This window comes from Sorex fumeus, unplaced genomic scaffold, assembly GCF_029834395.1.
Source record: "Sorex fumeus unplaced genomic scaffold, SorFum_2.1 ptg000233l, whole genome shotgun sequence".
Taxonomy (NCBI): domain Eukaryota; kingdom Metazoa; phylum Chordata; class Mammalia; order Eulipotyphla; family Soricidae; genus Sorex; species Sorex fumeus.
In genome coordinates, this window is record NW_026606290.1 from 2,869,136 (window position 1) to 2,886,544 (window position 17,409).

Here is a 17,409-nt window from a genome sequence, read left to right on the forward strand (position 1 = left end):
TCCCGGGGGCCCCAAGCTTGGTTATTTGAAGCGCTTTCCTGCTGTTTTCATAATACACCATCCCGGAAGTTGTCTTACAAGTTTATTCCTGGCTTTGTGGGCGGTGAAAAAAGATGCGTTTGTTCTTGGTCAGTGGCCTGGCCCTTGGGAGGCCGTAGACTTTTCAGCCTTGTTGGGCAGAGGGGCCCTGCGTTTAAAATTGCTGGGGAAACCGAGGCACGGAGCCCCAGATGTGAGACCACCGCCCCTCCTATTCCCCCGGTCCTGGGCTATCCCTAGCCTCAGGCCCTCTGCCTGCTGGGGAGGGGGCCGGGTACTCCTTGCTCCTTGCTCCCAGCGGCCCTGGGGCATGCTCGTGGGCAGGTCCTGGCTCTGACCTGGCCATCCATGTCTCAGCTCCGCCCAGGGGCCCACTGCTCTGCGCGTGGCTGTGTGACCAGGCGGTGGACGGCGCCCAGACCCCGGCCTGCCAACAGGTGAAGACGCCCGCAGGGACCTGGGAGCTGTGGTCTCCGGGGCTGTCATCGTGGTCGCCTGACCTGCCATGGCGTTCCGGAGGACGGAGGGTGTGTCCATGATCCAGGCCCTGGCCATGACGGTGGCTGAGATCCCCGTGTTCCTCTACACCACGTTCGGACAGGTAAAGGTGGGGGTGGCCGGTGGGCTTCCCGTCCCCCTCAGTTCCCAGGGACGCCGCGGCCTCTTCCAGCTGCCCCGACCCCACCCCACCACTGTCTCCTCTTTGGTTTGTTTCATTTAGGGGCCAGCGTCTGGCGGTGCTCAGGGCAGGGGCTGGGTCCCTCCCAGAGGTGGCGGTGACCCGAGCCTGAGTGGGCCGCCGAGAACTTTCTCTCGGGCCCGGTGTCTCCGTTCCTGGGTCCCTGAAACAGGCCCACGGGGCGTTTCTTGGCGGGAGCCTGGTTAAAATTGGCCTTTCTGTAGCTTTCCGACGTTGGTCCTGGGGGCTGTCTAATCACCGCAGCCTGTGCCCTTCGTGGGGAGGGGTAGGTGTTCGGATCCCCCTGGCAAGGCTTAGGGGCTCTCCATATCGGGGACCCTGTGAATCTGGAGCTCTCCATGCAGAGCGTTTGCTCCAGCCCGTTTGCACCTTAGCTGAGGCCCAGAGCCCACGTCTAGAAAAGGTTGGGGGGCTGGATAGGAGAGCCTGATGTCACAGGATCCCCGCGGCTACCGACCTGACCCCCGCGCTAGCAGCGCCCGCTGGCTGTGGACCCCGTGTGCCCTCGGCCTCATCACGTGTCTGACCCCAGCTCCCCCCCCCACACTTCCTGCTCGTGCTCCCGGTTCAGTGCTCCGGGACTAGGCCGTCCTGGGGCTCAGCCCGGGAGCCGCCTCCCCACCCGTCCCCCCCCCATGAGTGCCACCTTGAGGGCCTGCCTGTTCCTGCCCCCCGGCACTGCCCCCGGGCCTGACCCGTGGCTCCCTTCCTGCCCGCAGTCGGCCTTCTCCCAGCTGCGGCTGACACCAGGTCTCAGGAAGGTCCTGGTGGCCACAGCCCTGGGCACCGTGGCCTTGGCCCTCGCTGCTCACCAGCTGAAGCGGCGGCGGCGGAGGAAGAAGCAGCTGTGCCCCGAGCCCGGGGCCGAGCACCTGGGCTCCGTGCCCCTCCCGGTCCTCATGGCCAGGAAGGCCCCATCCGTGAAGAAAGGTACGTGTGGAGGCGGGCCGGGGTGCAAGGAGACACACCCCCGGGCAGTGCGGGTGCGGGGGGTCACGTGACTGGCCGTTGGCATTTTCCGGGGCTGGGGTCCGACTCTGGAATGGGAAGGGCTGTCATGGATTCTGCTCTCATTGAACATTCTGCTTTTTTTTGGGGGGGGGGATTCACACTCGGCGATGTTCAGGAATTCCTCCTGGCACTGCTCAGGGGACCCGATGGGATGCCGGGGATCGAACCCAGGTTGGCCGTGTGCAGGGCAAACGCCCTCCCCGCTGTGCTGTCGCTCCAGCACTAGACATTTTGCTTTCTAATATTTTGAATTTTGAGGGGTTGGAGGGGGGGTGTCAGGCCACAGCCGGTGGCTCTCTGTGCACGGGGTGTCACCCGGGTCAACCACACATGGAGCAAGCGCCCTCCCCTTCCAGCCTGTCCCTCCAACTCTGATGTGTGTGTGTGTGTGTGTCTACATCCAGCTGCGCTCAGGGCTCACTCCTGGCTCAGTGCTCAGGAATCCCTGTGCAGTGCTGGAAGTTCAACCCAGGTCAGCTGTGTGCAAAGAAAGGGCTCTCCCTGCTGTCTTATCTCTCTATCACTCTGCCCCTACCCCTTATTTTCATTTTATATTTATTTAGTTTTGCCTTTTAAGCCACACCTGGAGATGCTCAGGGGTTAGTTACTCCTGGCTCTGCCCTCGGGAATTACTCCTGGCCGTGCTCAGGGGACCAGATGGGGTCCTGGGAATTGAACCCGGCTTGGCCACAGGCAGAGAAAATGCTGTGCTATCGCTCTGGTCCTGTCAGTCATATTTTTTTAATTTAAAAAGTAAAAAAAGGGGGGGGGTGCTGGAGCAATGGCACAGCGGGTAGGGCGTTTGCCTTGCACGTGGCCGACCCGGGTTCGATTCCCAGCATCCCATGTGGTCCCCCAAGCACCATCAGGAGTAATTCCTGAGTGCAGAGCCAGGAGGAACCCCTGAGTATCGCCAGTGTGACCTAAAAAGCCCCCCCACAAAAAAAGAGTTAAACAAAATTTTTTCCCCCTCTCTCTTGGTTTGGGGGCCACTCCTGGCAGTGCTCAGGGATCCCGGGGCCTCCTGCTGAGCTGTCTCTTGGGCCTCTAAATTGGTGATTTATTTATTTACCATCTCCACCATCTCCTTCCCTTTGTTATTGGCACACACCTGGTGTCCCATGCTTGGCGGGGCTCCCGGGGAGGGGGCGGTGGGCACAGTGCTCACACAGTGCTGTCCAGGGCCTTGTGCTGGCCTCGCCCACGTCCCTTTCCTTGTGGTGTTCGCAGGGGGGCTACGTAGTACTGCAGTACTGTGCGCATGTGAGACACTGGGGGTCTGAAGTCATGCTCAGATGCTCGCGAGGCAGTGCTCCAAACCCCAGTGCTAGGCCTCCGCCGTCCCCCCTTTTAAATTCTCATTGAAAATGAAATTGTAGGGGCTGGAGCAGTAGCACAGTGGGTAGGGCGTTTGCCTTGCACGTGGCTGGCCTGGCCCCTGTACTCCGCATGCCCCCCACCCCGCTGAGCCCCGCCAGGTGTGGCCCCCAAACCGCAGAAAAACCCCAAATAGAGCAAGGCAATATCCACTGCCCGCTGCCCAGCTGCCAATGGTCCCGTCCAGCCGCTGCCTTGTCTCCTCCCTCCCTCTGCTGGCCTCTGCTGGTCTGTAACGGGCACAGGTGGCCTTGCCTGGAGGGAGGTGGAGCTCCCAGGCCAGCTTTCTCTTGCTCAAGCCCGGCACGCACCCCCCCTCCCCCCCCCCACACCCCTCCAGCTCTCTGCAACTTACTTTCTCTCTGGAAAAACCTGTCACCCCTGCCCCCATGTGAAAATGACTTTTGTTTGTTTGATTTTGCTTTTGGGGTCACACCGGGCGATGCACAGGGGTTCCTCCTGGCTCTGCGCTCAGGAATTACCCTGGCGGTGCTCAGGGGACCGTATGGGATGCTGGGAATCGAACCCGGGTCGGTTGCGTGCAAGGCAAACGCCCTCCCTGCTGTGCTATTGCTCCAGCCCCCTGAAAGTGAGTTTTAATTGTGAAGGCTCATGGCAAAAGGAAAGTTCCACCTTTGCATTTTGGGCCACACCTGACAGCGGCACCCAGGGTGGGGTCTGGGGCCCCGTTTGCACCTGGGGGCACTTGGGGGACCTTGTAAGAGCCGGGGATTGAACCTGGGGCTCCCCGCTCGCCAGGAGGACGCTGGCTTGGACCTTGCTTCACCAGCTGACTGAAGATGGGCAGTGCCTTGGGGTGGCTGGGGTGGGGTTCCCGTGGCCCTGGGGGCGGGGACAGCCTATGGCGGCCCCTGTGAGTCCCACCAGCTTTCTCTTTTCTCTCCTTCCCTGTTACTGTTGCATGTTTGGGTGTTTGTAGCCACATCCAGCTGTGCTCAGGGCTCATGCCTGAATTTGTGCTCAGAGATCTCTCCTGGTAGCTCAGGGGCCCATATAGAATTTTGGGGACCAAACTTGGGTCTTCCATGTGAAAGACAAGCGCCCTGCCCGCTGTGTAGTCTCTCTGGCCCCTTCTTTGAATTTACTGTAATGTAAAAATGTTACTGCCTTGAGGCCAGGCGATTGTACAGCTGGAGGGCACTGGCCTTGGATGTGGCCAACCTGGGTTCGATCCCCAGCATCCCATAAGATCCCCTGAGCACTGTCAGGAGTGATTCCCGAGTACAGAACCAGGAATTACCCCCATGTATCACCAGATGCTTTTGGGTTTTTTTTTTTTTTTTGGTTTTTGGGTCACACCCAGCGATGCTCAGGGGTTCCTCCTGGCTCTACACTCAGAAATTATTCCTGACGGTGCTCGGGAGACCCTATGGGATCCCGGGGATTGAACCTGGGTCGGCCACGTGCAAGGCAAATGCCCCTCCCACTGTGCTGTCGCTCCACCAGGCGCCTTTTGAGAGTCACAACTCCCTGCCCCCACCAAAAAAAAAAAGTTGTTGCCTCAAATCCTTTTCGGGAGGCAGAAAGCCCCCAGCCCCAAGTCCCTCACTCGGGTGCATGTCCCCCCTTCCCCGCCCAGAGTAAGGAAACCGCCTGGGCGGACCCCCATGTTTTCTGTTCCCAGCCCCTCCGGATGGGGCCTAGCCCTGTGCAGCGCCCGGAGGGTCAGCGGCCCCCGATGAGGGTAGTAGACCCCCAGGTGCTGCAGGGGAGCTGGACTGAGCGCCCCCTCTTTCTCCCAGGCTACTCCAGCCGCAGGGTCCAGAGCCCCGGGAGCAAGAGCAACGACACCCTGAGCGGCATCTCCTCCCTGGAGCCCAGCAAGCGCTCCGGCTCCTCCCACAGCCTGGCCTCGGTGAGCACCTGGTCCAAGGGCCCCTCGCACCCCCTGTGGTCTGTGCCAGCAGCCAATAGGGCCCCCCCCCCCGGAAAGCACGTCCCCAGGGAGGGACTCTGAAGGGACTTAGCTATTTATTTCGGGGGTGGTTTGGTTTTGTTTTTCAAGGCTTGAGTTTCTGTCTCCCAGGCCCTTATCGCTGTTTCTTTGCTTTGGGGCCATTCCTAGCACTGCTGGGGGTCTAAACCAGGGTCCCTGCCCACATCCTCAGCCCAGGCAGGGAACCTTGGCTCCCAGATGGCCGCTGACCCAGGCTCCAGGACTGGGCTGCAGAGATGCGGGCCTGGAGGAGACCCTGCCCAGCCTGGGAGTCCCCCTCTGGCACGCAGGAGTAGGCTGGGCCAGTCTGGGGCAGGTGCTGGCACTTGACCCCCCACCCCCACCCTGGGGGTCTGCTCCTGGAGGGCAAGGCAGAGGGCCAGCAGCATCTGAAGTGGGGAGGTGTGGGGGTCCCGCCAAAGGCCTCACTCCTTCCCTCGGTTCCTGGCGCTGCTCGGTGCCCAGATGGCGGCCGTGAACTCCTCCAGTCCCACAGCGGCCTGCCCGGGCCCGTGGGATGCCCGCGGGGTGGACGAGTCGGTGACCACCAGCGACGGCCACGCCGAGAGCCTGTACATGCAAGGTAAGGGGGTGGGCAGGGGTGTGTAGGGGGGGCCTGGGAGCCCGCGATGGGGCTGTGCGGGCATCCCCCCAACCTCCCCTTCCCTGCGCAGGCATGGAGCTGTTCGAGGAGGCCCTGCAGAAGTGGGAGCAGGCGCTGAGCGTGGGGCAGCGGGGTGATGGCCGCGGCTCCCCCTCCCTGGGGGACGGGCCCCCCAACCCCGAGGCTGCGCCCGACCCGCTGTCAGAGGTGGGTGCCCCCTGGGAGGACAGGGGCGGGGTGCTGGATCCACTGTCAGAGGTGGGTGCCCCCTGCTGGGAGGTTGGGGATGGGTGCACCAGGGACTCAGTGCGGTCCTGACATTGAGGCAGGGTGGGGGGAGACGGGGGCACCTCCCCCTCCTGCCCCCATTTCCTGGGCCAGCAGCCAACTGGTACTGCAGCACCTTGGGTTTGGAGATGGAAGCCGTGGGGTGTGGGTGCCCCCTCCCCACTTGGGGGTGGGGGGGGGGCGTGTGCAGGCTCCCAGACCTGGCCGCTGAGGGTGGGGTGACGGTGGCATGCCTCCACTGTCCTGGCAAGGGGTTTACTGAAATGCCATCCCCTGGGCGGAACTGCCACTCCACGCCTCTGGGTGTAAAGTGAAGTCGGCCTGGGACAGCACCACGCAGGCCGCAGGGGTCACTGGTCCCTCCCTCAGCGCCCACCCCCAGGCCCCCACACTCTCAGGTGCGGGGCTGAGATAAACAAAGTCATGCATCTTTTTTTTTTCTTTTTTCACTTTTTGGGTCACACCTGGCGATGCACAGGGGTTACTCCTGACTTGCTCTGAACTCAGGATTACTCCTGGTGGTGCTCGGGGGACCATATGGGATGCTGAGAATCGAACCCAGGTCGGCCGCATGCCAGGCAAGCGCCCTATCCTCTGTACTATCGCTCTGGCCACAACACTGTGTCTTTTTTTTTTTCTTTTTGGGTCACACCCAGTGATGCCCAGGAGTTACTCCTGGCTCATGCACTCAGGAATTGCTCCTGGCGGTACTCGGGGGGCCATATGGGATGCTGGGAATCGAACCTGTGTTGGCCATGTTGGCCGCGTGCAAGGCAAATGCCCTCCCCACTGTGCTATGGCTCCAGCCCCTGTGTCTTTTTTTGGCAGGTGCCAGGGATGGCACCCAGCATCTCACACAGCCCTTAGGCATGGTACCCCTGAGTCCTGGCCACCAGGGATCCCTTTTCCCTTTGTCATTTGTGCGTTGGGGGTTGTGTTTCAGAAACCCTGGTGACTTTACGAAGAGCCAACAGTCCCGTGGCCTTGGGGAGCAGTGGCCAGTGGGCTCTTGGGTTCTACCCAGCCCTCGGGGGGCCTGATTCTGCCGCCGCCTCGACTTTCTCAGTAAATTGGGCATCCAGGAACCCCCATTCCCAGAGCCCAAGCGATTATGTACCAGGAGGGCATTTGCCTTTTGCGCGGCCGACCTAGGTTCTATTTCCGGTAGCCCACGCGGTCCCCCTGAGCCCACCAGGGGTGATCCTTGAGCACAGAGCCAGGAGCCAGCCTCAAGCACACGGAGTGTAGCCCCCAAACAAAACAAAACAGGAATCCCACTTCCCTGGGTGCTGGGGACCAACTGGGCAGCCGGCTCTGGCTGTGCGCTCCACTTCCGGCTCTGTCCCCAGAGGCCCTGGCCGAGGTGGCCCCATGTGCTCCCTGGGGCCTGGTCATGTGAAGGAGCAGAGCTGGTGGCTCCCTGAGAAATAGCCTGGCCTGTTTGTGCCCCCCAAGGCCCCGGTTTCTGGGCCCTGGCCATGCTCCCTTGGAAAGTGGGGGCAGGCGCGGGAACAGGAGGTGGTTTGCTCAAGGGCACACACACCTAGGTCTGTTTTGGGGGGATTTGTTTTTTGGGGGGGCCCATGCCTGTTGGCACTCACAGCTTACTCCTGGCTTGGTGCTCAGGGCTTCTGGCTCAGTTCTGGGGACCCTGTGGAGTGCCGGGATCAAACCCAGGTTGGCCATGTATAAACTTCCTGTGCCAGAACCAGTTCCCAAGGTCTGAACCAGCTTGGTTTGGGCTCCCAGCCGAGTTTCCAGGGGAAGCACGCTCCTTGGGTCCCCAGGGGTCTGGGAGGAAGCTCAGACGGCCTGTGTGTGACTCTGGACTTGAGCCTGAATGCTGGGAGCACTGCAGGCTGAGCACTGCCCCGGGGTCCCACCTCACTCCCACACTGTTGGTAGTAGCCTCCCCCCAAAATAAGGATGTTTAGGGATTTTGTAAGAAGTGTAGGAACAGCACATGGGCAGAATGCCAAGAGAGGACAGCAGGGAGGTGCCCACCCCGCACATGGTAGACCCGTGTGTGGTCAGTTCCTCAGCGCCGAGAGGGTCCCCAAGCCTTGACAGCATCCCTGGGCGTAGGCGGAAAAGGAAAAAAGGGTCAAGAAAGCAAGTTTCTGCAGGAGTTTTGCAGCGCCCTCCCTGGGGTACGCGAGTTTCAGACTGGTTCAGTGCCCACAGGCGACCATGGGGGAGAGTGACCGGACGTTTGGCTTCCTTGGGGAGCATGACTGTGCCTGCATTCCCTGGGGGGCAGCCACGGCCCAGGCTCCTGTGCGGCCGTCAGCCCCTCAGTGTGGGGAAGGCTGTTTCCCTGACCGTGGCGGGTTCCTGCAGCCGGAGTCTCAGCGCCGGGAGTTCGCTGAGAAGCTGGAGGCGCTGCTGCACCGAGCCTACCATCTGCAGGAGGAGTTCGGGGCCTCCTTCCCGGCCGACAGCATGCTGCTGGACCTGGGTGAGTGCGCAGGGCCCCCTGGACAGCCGCCGCCACCCCACCCCCCTCCCTCCTGCACCACTGGGGGCAGAGGGTGCCTGCCATGGCCTGGGGCCCAGGGAGGCCAGAGGACCCAGAACAGTAGTCCTCTGTCGCTGTGGAGGTGATGGGCCGTGACCTGGCCCCAGGGTGCAAATGGTCTGCGTGTTCCCAGGCCACAGGCAGTGACCGCACCCCCCCAGGTTTTCAACCTCCACTCCCAGATGCCCTAACCCCTTCCCCCCCCCTGTTCTAGGCCCTTCCCTAGCAGCACTCTAACGCGCCCCTACACCCTGACTCCACCCCTGGGTGCCCTAGCCGCTCCCATAACACACACACACACCCTGTCTCCACCCTAGGTTCCCTAACCCCTCCTCGGGTGCACTAGCCCCGCCCCCAGTACTCTAGCCCCGCCCCAGCGCCCTAGCCCCGCCCCCAGGTGCCCTAACCCCTCCTTGGTACCCTAGCCCCGCCCCAGATACACTGGCCCTGCTCCCAGTGTTCTAGCCCTGTCCCAGCACCCTAGCTCCGCCCCCAGGTGTCCTAACCCACTCCCCGGTGCCCTAGCCCCATGCCAGATACACTGACCCCGCCCCCAGTTTTCTAGCCCCGCCCCAGCGCCCTAGCTCCGCCCCCAGGTACCCTAACCCCCTCCATAGGTACCCTAGCCCTGCCCCAGATACATTAACCCCGCCCCCAGTGTCCTAGCCCCGCCCCATATACACTGATCCCGCCCCCAGTGTTCTAGCCCCGCCCCAGCACCCTAGCTCCGCCCCAGATACACTGACCCTGCCCCCAGTGTTCTAGCCCCGCCCTGCATGTCCTAACCCCACCCCCAGGTACCCTGACCCCACCCCCGGCCCAGGGCAGCGCTGACCCCTCTTTCCCTAGTGATGCTTTCAGCCCCGTGGGACTGACTCCGTGGGCATCTGAGGGTGGCCCAGCTCTCCAGGGGGCACACAGATTTGGGGAGCCCTTGACCCAGGCAACCATATCCTGCAAGGGGCACTGAGGCTGGGACCCTACGAGCGTGCTGACGTTCTTGTGCTGACAGTCTTGTGGTCCAGAGCCCTCTGCTCTTGGGGCTCGCTTTGCTGGTCAGCAGGGTCCTGGGAGCCAGCGAGGGCGCCGGCCGCAGCTCCCCGAGGCTGTGGGCTGGGGGTCTCAGCTCAGTCCCTCCCCCTCCCGCAGAGCGCACCCTCATGCTGCCGCTGACCGAGGGCCCGCTGCACTTCCGGGCGGACGCCGACGAGGACAGCCTGAGCTCGGACGGCTCCTTCTTCTCGGCCACCGAGGTGCTGCCCCGCCCAGCGGGGGGTCGGTCCGGGTGTGGGGGATGGGCGCGCCCCTAGGGTCTCTGCTCCGATCCTCGGGCCGCTGACACTGAGCTCTGATACCCCCTCCTCTCCTTGTCCCCAGCTCTTCGAGTCCCTGCAGGTGGGCGACTACCCACTGCCCCTGTCCCGGCCGGCGGCAGCCTACGAAGAGGCCCTGCAGCTGGTGAAGGAGGGCCGGGTGCTGTGCCGGACCCCGCGGTGAGCGGCCGAGGGTGGGGGAATGCCACGGAACCCCGGCGGGCCACGCAGCCCTGTTGAACCTTTGCCTGGGCGTCTCTGCTGGACAGGGCCAGGGGAGTGGCCAGTTGGGGGGCGGGGCTGAGGGGGGGCCACTGGGCGGGCTCCTGAGTGTCTCCTCTCCCAGGACAGAGCTGCTGGGCTGCTACAGCGACCAGGACTTCCTGGCGAAGCTGCATTGTGTGCGTCAGGCCTTCGAGGTGGGTGTTTCACGCGCGCCACGGGGGGTGGTGGAGGGCACTATGCCTGCCCAGCCCACTCGGATGCCCCCAGGGTTCGGGGCCCACCACCTGGCAGCTCTCTTCCCTTTTTTGCTCCTAGGGCCTTCTGGAAGACAAGAGAAACCAGCTGTTCTTCGGGGAGGTTGGCCGGCAGATGGTGGCAGGCCTGATGACCAAGGCTGAGAAGGTAAGGAGGCCCGGCCCCACCAGGCTCCCCTGGCCCCTCGTTCTCATTTTAGGGGAGGCTCAGGGGCTCCCCCTGGTTCTGGGCTTGGCTCAGGGAGGGTGTGGAGTCCAGAGCACCGGATGTGGCCCTGGTGACCCCCCCACCCCCCATACTGCTGGGACCATCTAGCCAGCAAAAGGAAGAGGGATGAGAGAGGTCGTCAGCAGGACGGTAGCCTGCCTTGCATGTGTTCGGCCCCAGTTTAAGCCCTGGCAGCCCCGATGGGGTCCCAAGAGGCACAGAACTGAGCTCTGAGCACCTGTGCTTGACCCAGGAGAAAGAAGAAAAGGGAGGAGGAAGGGCAGGGCCCGCGTGCTGTGGAGTTGAGCCTCGGAGCTGGGCCTTGGTGTCCTCGCTGTTGAGGGCAGAGCCAAGATGGGCATGGGTCCTGTCTCCCCACGCCATCAGGGCAGCTTGGCCCTGATCCCGGGCAGGAGCTTGGGGCCTCACCCATCCTGTGGCCGGACCACAGCACAGCGGGGAGGGCACTAGCCTTGAATGGGACAGACCCAGGTTCAGTCCCCAGCATCCCCTGTAGTCCCCTGAGTACCGCCAGGAGTGACCCCTGAGCACAGAGCCAGGAGTGACCCCTGAGCACAAAGCCAGAGGTAGCCTGAGCACTACCAGATGTTGCCCCAAAACAAGCCCTGCCTGGTCTGTGGCACCCCGGTGCACTCCCGGGGCTGGGGTGGAGGTCACCTCTGCCACTCCCCACTTTGGGCCTGTGGGTGGAGGTGGACCCCACTGCCCCCCTCCCCGGGCTCTACAGGCGCAGTGACTAGGGCACTGGTGAGGGTGGGGGCGTCTCCCCTCCTGTCCTGCTCTCAGCCCCCCTCTCAGCCAGGTCCTGGCACTCTGCGGGAGCCCGCCCATCCCCCACAGGCTTCCTGGGTGGCAGAGCCCATGGCGGCCCAGCCCTGCAGCATTTGAAACTGGGCTTGATCTGGGGTGATTGTGTCATACGTCACGATGGGTGATGCCCAGCTCTGGGCCCACAGCTGAGCCCTGGGGAGCGCTCAGGAACGGGCAGTGTGGAGGGTGCTGTGGGCATGTCACCCTGCCCATCAGGTCCCCGGCCTCACCCCCTCAGGACTGATGCTCAGTACCTGCTGGCTGTGAGTAGGTCTCTGTGTCCTTTGGAGTGCTTTATGGGCCTCACTGGCGGTGCTGGCTCCTGGCTCTGCACTCAGGGGTAACTCCTGATGGACTCGGGGGACCCGGTGGGGTGCAGGCGAACATACCCGAGTAGGCCCCATGTGAGGCGAGCGTACTCCCCTGGACTATCACATCCTCAGCCCCTGGGGTCACCCTTCTGCCCTCGGCGTGTCTGTAAGCTACTTGCCTGTTTCCTTGGCTTTATGTATTGATTTTGTGTGTGGGGATGTCACACCCAGCAGTACTTACTCCTGGCTCTGCACTCAGGTCACTGCTAGTGGGCTCGGCGACCACATAGGGCCCGGGAATCGAACTTGGGTCAGCCATGTGAAAGGCCAATGTCCTTCCCACTGCACCATCTCCCCAGCCCCCATTGGCATTTGTTTGTAAGTCATCTATTTTGAGGTCCAAGTTGGCCAAAACGGGCAACTGTGTATGCATCAGGTGGTGGGACCGGGCCGGAACAAGCCCAGATCCCAGAGGGGCAGGGTCTGGTCTGGGGGTGTCTCGGATGGCTGGCAGGTCAGTGAGCCGCAGGCAGATGCAGAGCCCAGCGGGTGGGACCGGGCAGCCCCTCTTGACCATCCTCGCGTGCCACAGTGTCGGTGTGTGCTGTGACCAGGAGGTGTCTGTCCGAGAGGTGCTGGACAGGCCTCAAGCTGTCCCCACAGGCTGCATGGGTGTGGCCCCCCGACCCCCACAAAACACAGGGCGGATGGCCTGAGTGTTTCCCTGCTGGAGCCGCCCGGCCTCTCCTGGCTCCCGTGTCCCTAAGGCTTGTCCAAGTGCACCGGGGACCCGCCACCCATCCATTACATCACCCGCCGGCATCAGGCCGCTTGTGTTACAGGCGCGTCTGCTGGCTCCCAGGCCTGACCTGGTGCCCGTGAAGCTGCCTTCTCGGGTGTCACTGGACACCCCACCCCACAGCACCGTCACCTGCTAGAGCCGGCTGGTTCCAGAGGTGCTCTGCGCTCAGTGCTCAGCACAAGTCAGCAGGGACTTGGCCTGTGTGCACGCGTGTGTGTGTGTGTGTGTGAGCGTATGTGCGTGTGTGTGATTTGGGCTGCACCAGGTGGAACTTCAGGGTTATTCCCGGCTTCTTGCTAGTGGGTGAGGGGGTGTCACTCCCGGATGTGCGCAGGGGACCCTGTGGGGCTGGGGGTGAGCCTTGCGCCGCCTTCAGCCCTCGGAGGAGCCCCAAGCCCTGTGCTTTGTATATATTTATTTTGGTTTGGGGTCACACCTGGTGATGCTCGAGGCTTACTCTTGGCTCTGCACTCAGGGATCACCCCGGGCTCGGGAACCCTCTGGGATGCCGGGCGTGGGTCAAAGCCGGCTTGGCCGTGTGCAATGCAGGCGCCCGCCGCTGTGCTTGTCTGTCTGCAACCCCTCTGCTCAGGCCACTGGTCTCGAGGGCCATGCGGGGCTGGAGAACAGACTTGGGGCCCCACCCTGGGCCCCCTGTGGCCCCCAGAAGTGCCCAGCCCTGGCTTGGCATGGCTGCCCTGCACGGGGCCCCTCCCCCAGCCCAGGCCTCTCTGCTTCTCCCCCCCTAGAGCCCCAAAGGTTTCCTGGAGAGCTACGAGGAGCTTCTGAGCTACGCCCGGCGCCCGGAGACTTGGGCCACCACGCGGCTGGAGCTGGAGGGCCGCGGGGTGAGTGTGGGGCCCGCGCGCCCGCCCATGTGAGGATGGGGCGGGGTCCCTCCCCGCCTGAACCCCGCTCTGCCCGCAGGTGGTGTGCATGAGCTTCTTCGACATCGTGCTCGACTTCATCCTCATGGACGCCTTCGAGGACCTGGAGAACCCCCCGTCCTCGGTGCTCGCCGTCCTGCGCAACCGCTGGCTCTCCGACAGCTTCAAGGAGACGGTGCGGCCCGCCGCCCTCACCCTGCGCCGGCTCTCACGCCACACGGTCATACACGCACGCGCACCCTCATACACTCAGACACACACGCACACAGTCTTACCCTCACAAGCTCATCCATGCACACACTCACACACAGACATACACACAGTCACACACAAGCTCACATACATGCACACACATTCACACTCACAGACTCATATTCATACACACACAGACATACATAGTCCGACACATACACAAGCTCACATTCATATACTCACACTCATTCATACAGACTCACACAGAAATACACACATTCATACACACACAAGCTCACATACATGCACATACACTCACATACTCATATACACACATTCATACATAGACATATATTCACATAGAATCATACTCATACAGACCGTCACACACAGAGACATACGCCCAGATGCACTCACACAGTCATAGTCATACATGTGCACACACCAAATACACATTCAGGGACTCACAGTTTGTCGGGGGGCGGCATACACACAGAGCTTTACTCCTGGCTCTGCACTCAAGAATCACTCCTGGCAGTGCTCAGGGGACCATATGGGATGCCAGGGATCGAACCCAGGTCAGCTACATGCAAGGCAAACGCCCTCCCTGCGGCCCCCCTCGCTCCGGCCCGCCACTCACGCCTTGGCCCATGCTCCTCGCTGTGGACATTCACACACTCACACAGACTCACCGACTCCCACGCCCGCAAACACTCTCGGACATTGCTCAACTCACAGACTTACAGCCCTAGACACACATGACCCACATTCATATACTCACGCGCAGATCCACGCGCTTACTCTCGGACACACTTGGACTCAGACTCCTCTGGCCTTGAACAACCACACTCACGTTCACGCACGCTCATAGCCTCACACTCCCAATCCTCATTCTCAGTCACACATTCGCACTCAGACTCACAGCCATGCACGCACACGTGCCCACTCACACAAGCCTGTGGGTTTGTCTGGGCCCCTGCCCCGTCCCTGGCTTTCAGCAGTAAGGCAGCGTCTGGGCCACCCGCCAGTCACCTCTCTGGGCAGGCTGCCCTCCCTCTGATCAGGGACACAGGCCTCAGCCTGAAGCCTCCCAGGGGTCTCCCCCCACACACCCACACACATCAGAGCCTTTGACCTACAGTCCTGAAGTCACTCCTGACCCGGTGGACATTTTGTCCAGGGTCAGTGCAGCTTATGGAGGGTTTGATTTAGGACCAACCTGCCAGTTGCTCAAGGCTCACTCTTGGCTCTCCGTTCAGGGGTCACTCCGGTGGTGTTCCGGGAACCACATGGGGCGCCAGGGACTAAACCTAGGTCAGGCTTAACTCTTGTACTATGTCTCCTGTCCCAGGCTCAGAGTCTTTAGAAAATGCTGGGGTCAGAGAGTCCAGCGGGGAGGGCATTTGCCTTGCACGTAGCCGACCCGGGTTTGATTCCCGACATCCCATATGGTCCCCCGAGCACCGCCAGGAGGAATTCCTGAGCATCGCTGGGTGTGGCCCCCAAACAAACGTTACTCAAAAACGGTCTGAGGTGTCCAATCCTTAGCGGAAACCCCAGCGTTGGCAGTGGCCTGTGCCCCAGGTGGGCTGGGACTGACCCTGGGCTCGGTCATCTCCCTTAGGCCCTGGCCACTGCTTGCTGGTCGGTGTTAAAAGCCAAGAGGAGACTGTTGATGGTGAGTGACCCCCCCCCCCAGGGGCCGTGTGGTGGGCAGAGGGAGCCTGGCTGGGGCCTCCAGGCCTGCCGCAGTGTCCGGTCTATGTTCCAGCGCTGGCCACTGGCCTGTGAAGCTGTCCCCTTGACCAGGAGTCTCTCTGAGGTCACCAGCAAGGGCCCCGGGAAGACTGAACAGATGGAGAAGTGGGAGGGGGGAGGGCAGCCCCTCCCCCCTACTGGGCCCGTTATCTGCCCTCCCAGGCGGCCACTGACTGCCCGTTTACTCTGGGGCTGCTCAGTGATAGCGTTGCCACCCCCGCACGGTGCCCACTGCGAGGGGGAGGGGGGTCTCCCGGTCCCACAGAAACGAAACCGAGGCTCGGTGAGCTCATGCCCACAGCCTCAGACCGGCACCAGCTGCCGCCCCCCCACGGGGATCCCCCTGCCCTCGGCCTCAGCCTGGCTGCCCGCAGGTCCCCGACGGCTTCATCTCCCATTTCTACTCCGTATCGGAGCACGTGAGCCCCGTCTTGGCCTTTGGCTTCCTGGGCCCCAAGCCACAGCTCGCTGAAGTCTGCGCTTTCTTCAAGGTACCGGGGCGGGTCCGGGAATGTGGGGGTCCAGGCGGGGTCCTGACCGGGGTCCCACGGCGATGGGGATGACACCGACCCTCCCTCCTGCCTGGCCCGCCCAGCACCAGGTCGTGCAGTACCTGCGGGACATGTTCGACCTGGACAGCATGCGCTACACGTCGGTGCCCGCGCTGGCCGACGACATCCTGCAGCTGTCCCGGCGCCGCAGCGACATCCTGCTGGGCTTCCTGGGCGCGCCGGCCGCCAGCAGCGTGGGCCTGAACGGGGCGCTGCCCCCCGAGAATGGGCCCCCAGTCGAGCTGGCCTAGCGGGACCCCTGTCGGAGCAGGGACGACGCACAGGCAGAGATGGGGGGGGCGACCCGTCACCCTCTCACCCACCAGCCCTGGGCCCCCGTGAGTGGGCTCGGGAGGGACTGAGGGGGGCGCTGTCCGCTTTCCCCGTGCCCATCCCCAGGACCCTGGCCCCAACATTCCCGCCTCTGCCACTGGGCTCGCTCCCCACACGCGGGGGTGTGTGTGGGTCCGCCCTGAGCCACCCCCACCGGGACTCTGGGGGGTGGGGCCGGGCACGGAGTCGGGGCATGCCGGGGTTGGAGGAGCCTGGCTGGGGACTGTCACGGGGCTGCCCGGCGCCTGCCCGCTCCCACCCCGTGAGTTTGCACTTGAGGTGGGTGTTTTATTTATTGCCTTAACACTTTATTTTGAGGTTCCGCCCGGGCCGCCTGGCTCTCCGGTGCCGGAGAAGGAGGGCCGGGCTGCAGAGAGCCCCGGGGCTGGGCGCCGAGGGGTGGGGGCGCTCCTGGGTGCAGCCTGCCCCACCCTTGCAGCGGCCCGGCTCCGGGGTGCCCCCCACATTCCGTTCATTTGCACTTAACCCTGCTCTGTGAATGTCCCGGCTGGCGCCGCACCAGCACTGTGTCTGTGTTGACGTGCCCCGCCCGCCCGCGCGAGTGCGCACGCGCAGTCCCGGCTGCGGTCCCGGCTGCGGTCAGCGCGGGTCCAATAAATGTTTCCATGACTGCACGTCCCGGCTGTATTGGGGGGGCGCGGCTGTGGCGTCGGCCTCGGGCCCAGGCCCTGAGGTGCAGCAGGCGGAGGTTCAGGGGAAGGGGTCAGGGCCGTCTGGGGTGTCTGAACACGTGCAGGCCGGGCAGGGCTGCGAGGCAATCGGGTGTGTTTCCACAGTGGGGTGACGGCGCTGTGAGGAGCCTGGGCCGGTGGGTTGGACCAGAGTTTCACAAGCCTCAGGGCAGCCACAGCAAAAGGCCGGTTTGGAAGGGGCTTAAAACAGGGCCAGAGAGGGGCTGGATGATAGCACAGCGGGTAGGGCGTTTTCCTTGCACGCGGCCGACCTGGGTTCAATTCCCAGCATCTCATGTGGTCCTCCGAGCACCGCCAGGAGTAATTCCTGAGTGCATGAGCCAGGAGTAACCCCCCGGTGTGACCCAAAAAGAAAAAAAAAAACAGGGCCAGAGAGAGCACCAGGCTAAAGGCTAAAGCATCACTCAAGGCTGAGTCTGGCTCGGTGTCCTGAGCGTTGCCAGGATCAGTCCTGAGCACAGAGCCAGGAGTCAGCCCTGAGCACTGCCAATGTGTCCTCCCCAAATAAAAGAAACCTAAACTGCGGGGTCACACATA

At 62.9% G+C, this 17,409-nt stretch overlaps 1 protein-coding gene across 1 annotated transcript; it reads left to right on the forward strand.

Annotated features, from left to right (window-relative positions):
* Nucleotides 1–504: 504 nt before the first annotated feature.
* On the forward strand, nt 505–16,789 carry MIGA2 (mitoguardin 2). The gene is made up of 15 exons (XM_056108898.1): nt 505–640; nt 1,459–1,669; nt 4,891–5,003; nt 5,550–5,667; nt 5,759–5,895; nt 8,317–8,434; nt 9,644–9,747; nt 9,872–9,987; nt 10,154–10,226; nt 10,348–10,434; nt 13,188–13,286; nt 13,366–13,500; nt 15,142–15,195; nt 15,650–15,766; nt 15,871–16,789. The coding sequence occupies exons 1-15, from the start codon at nt 545–547 to the stop codon at nt 16,075–16,077; spliced, it is 1,785 nt and encodes a 594-aa protein (XP_055964873.1). The 5' UTR covers nt 505–544; the 3' UTR covers nt 16,078–16,789.
* The last annotated feature ends 620 nt before the right edge of the window (nt 16,790–17,409 follow it).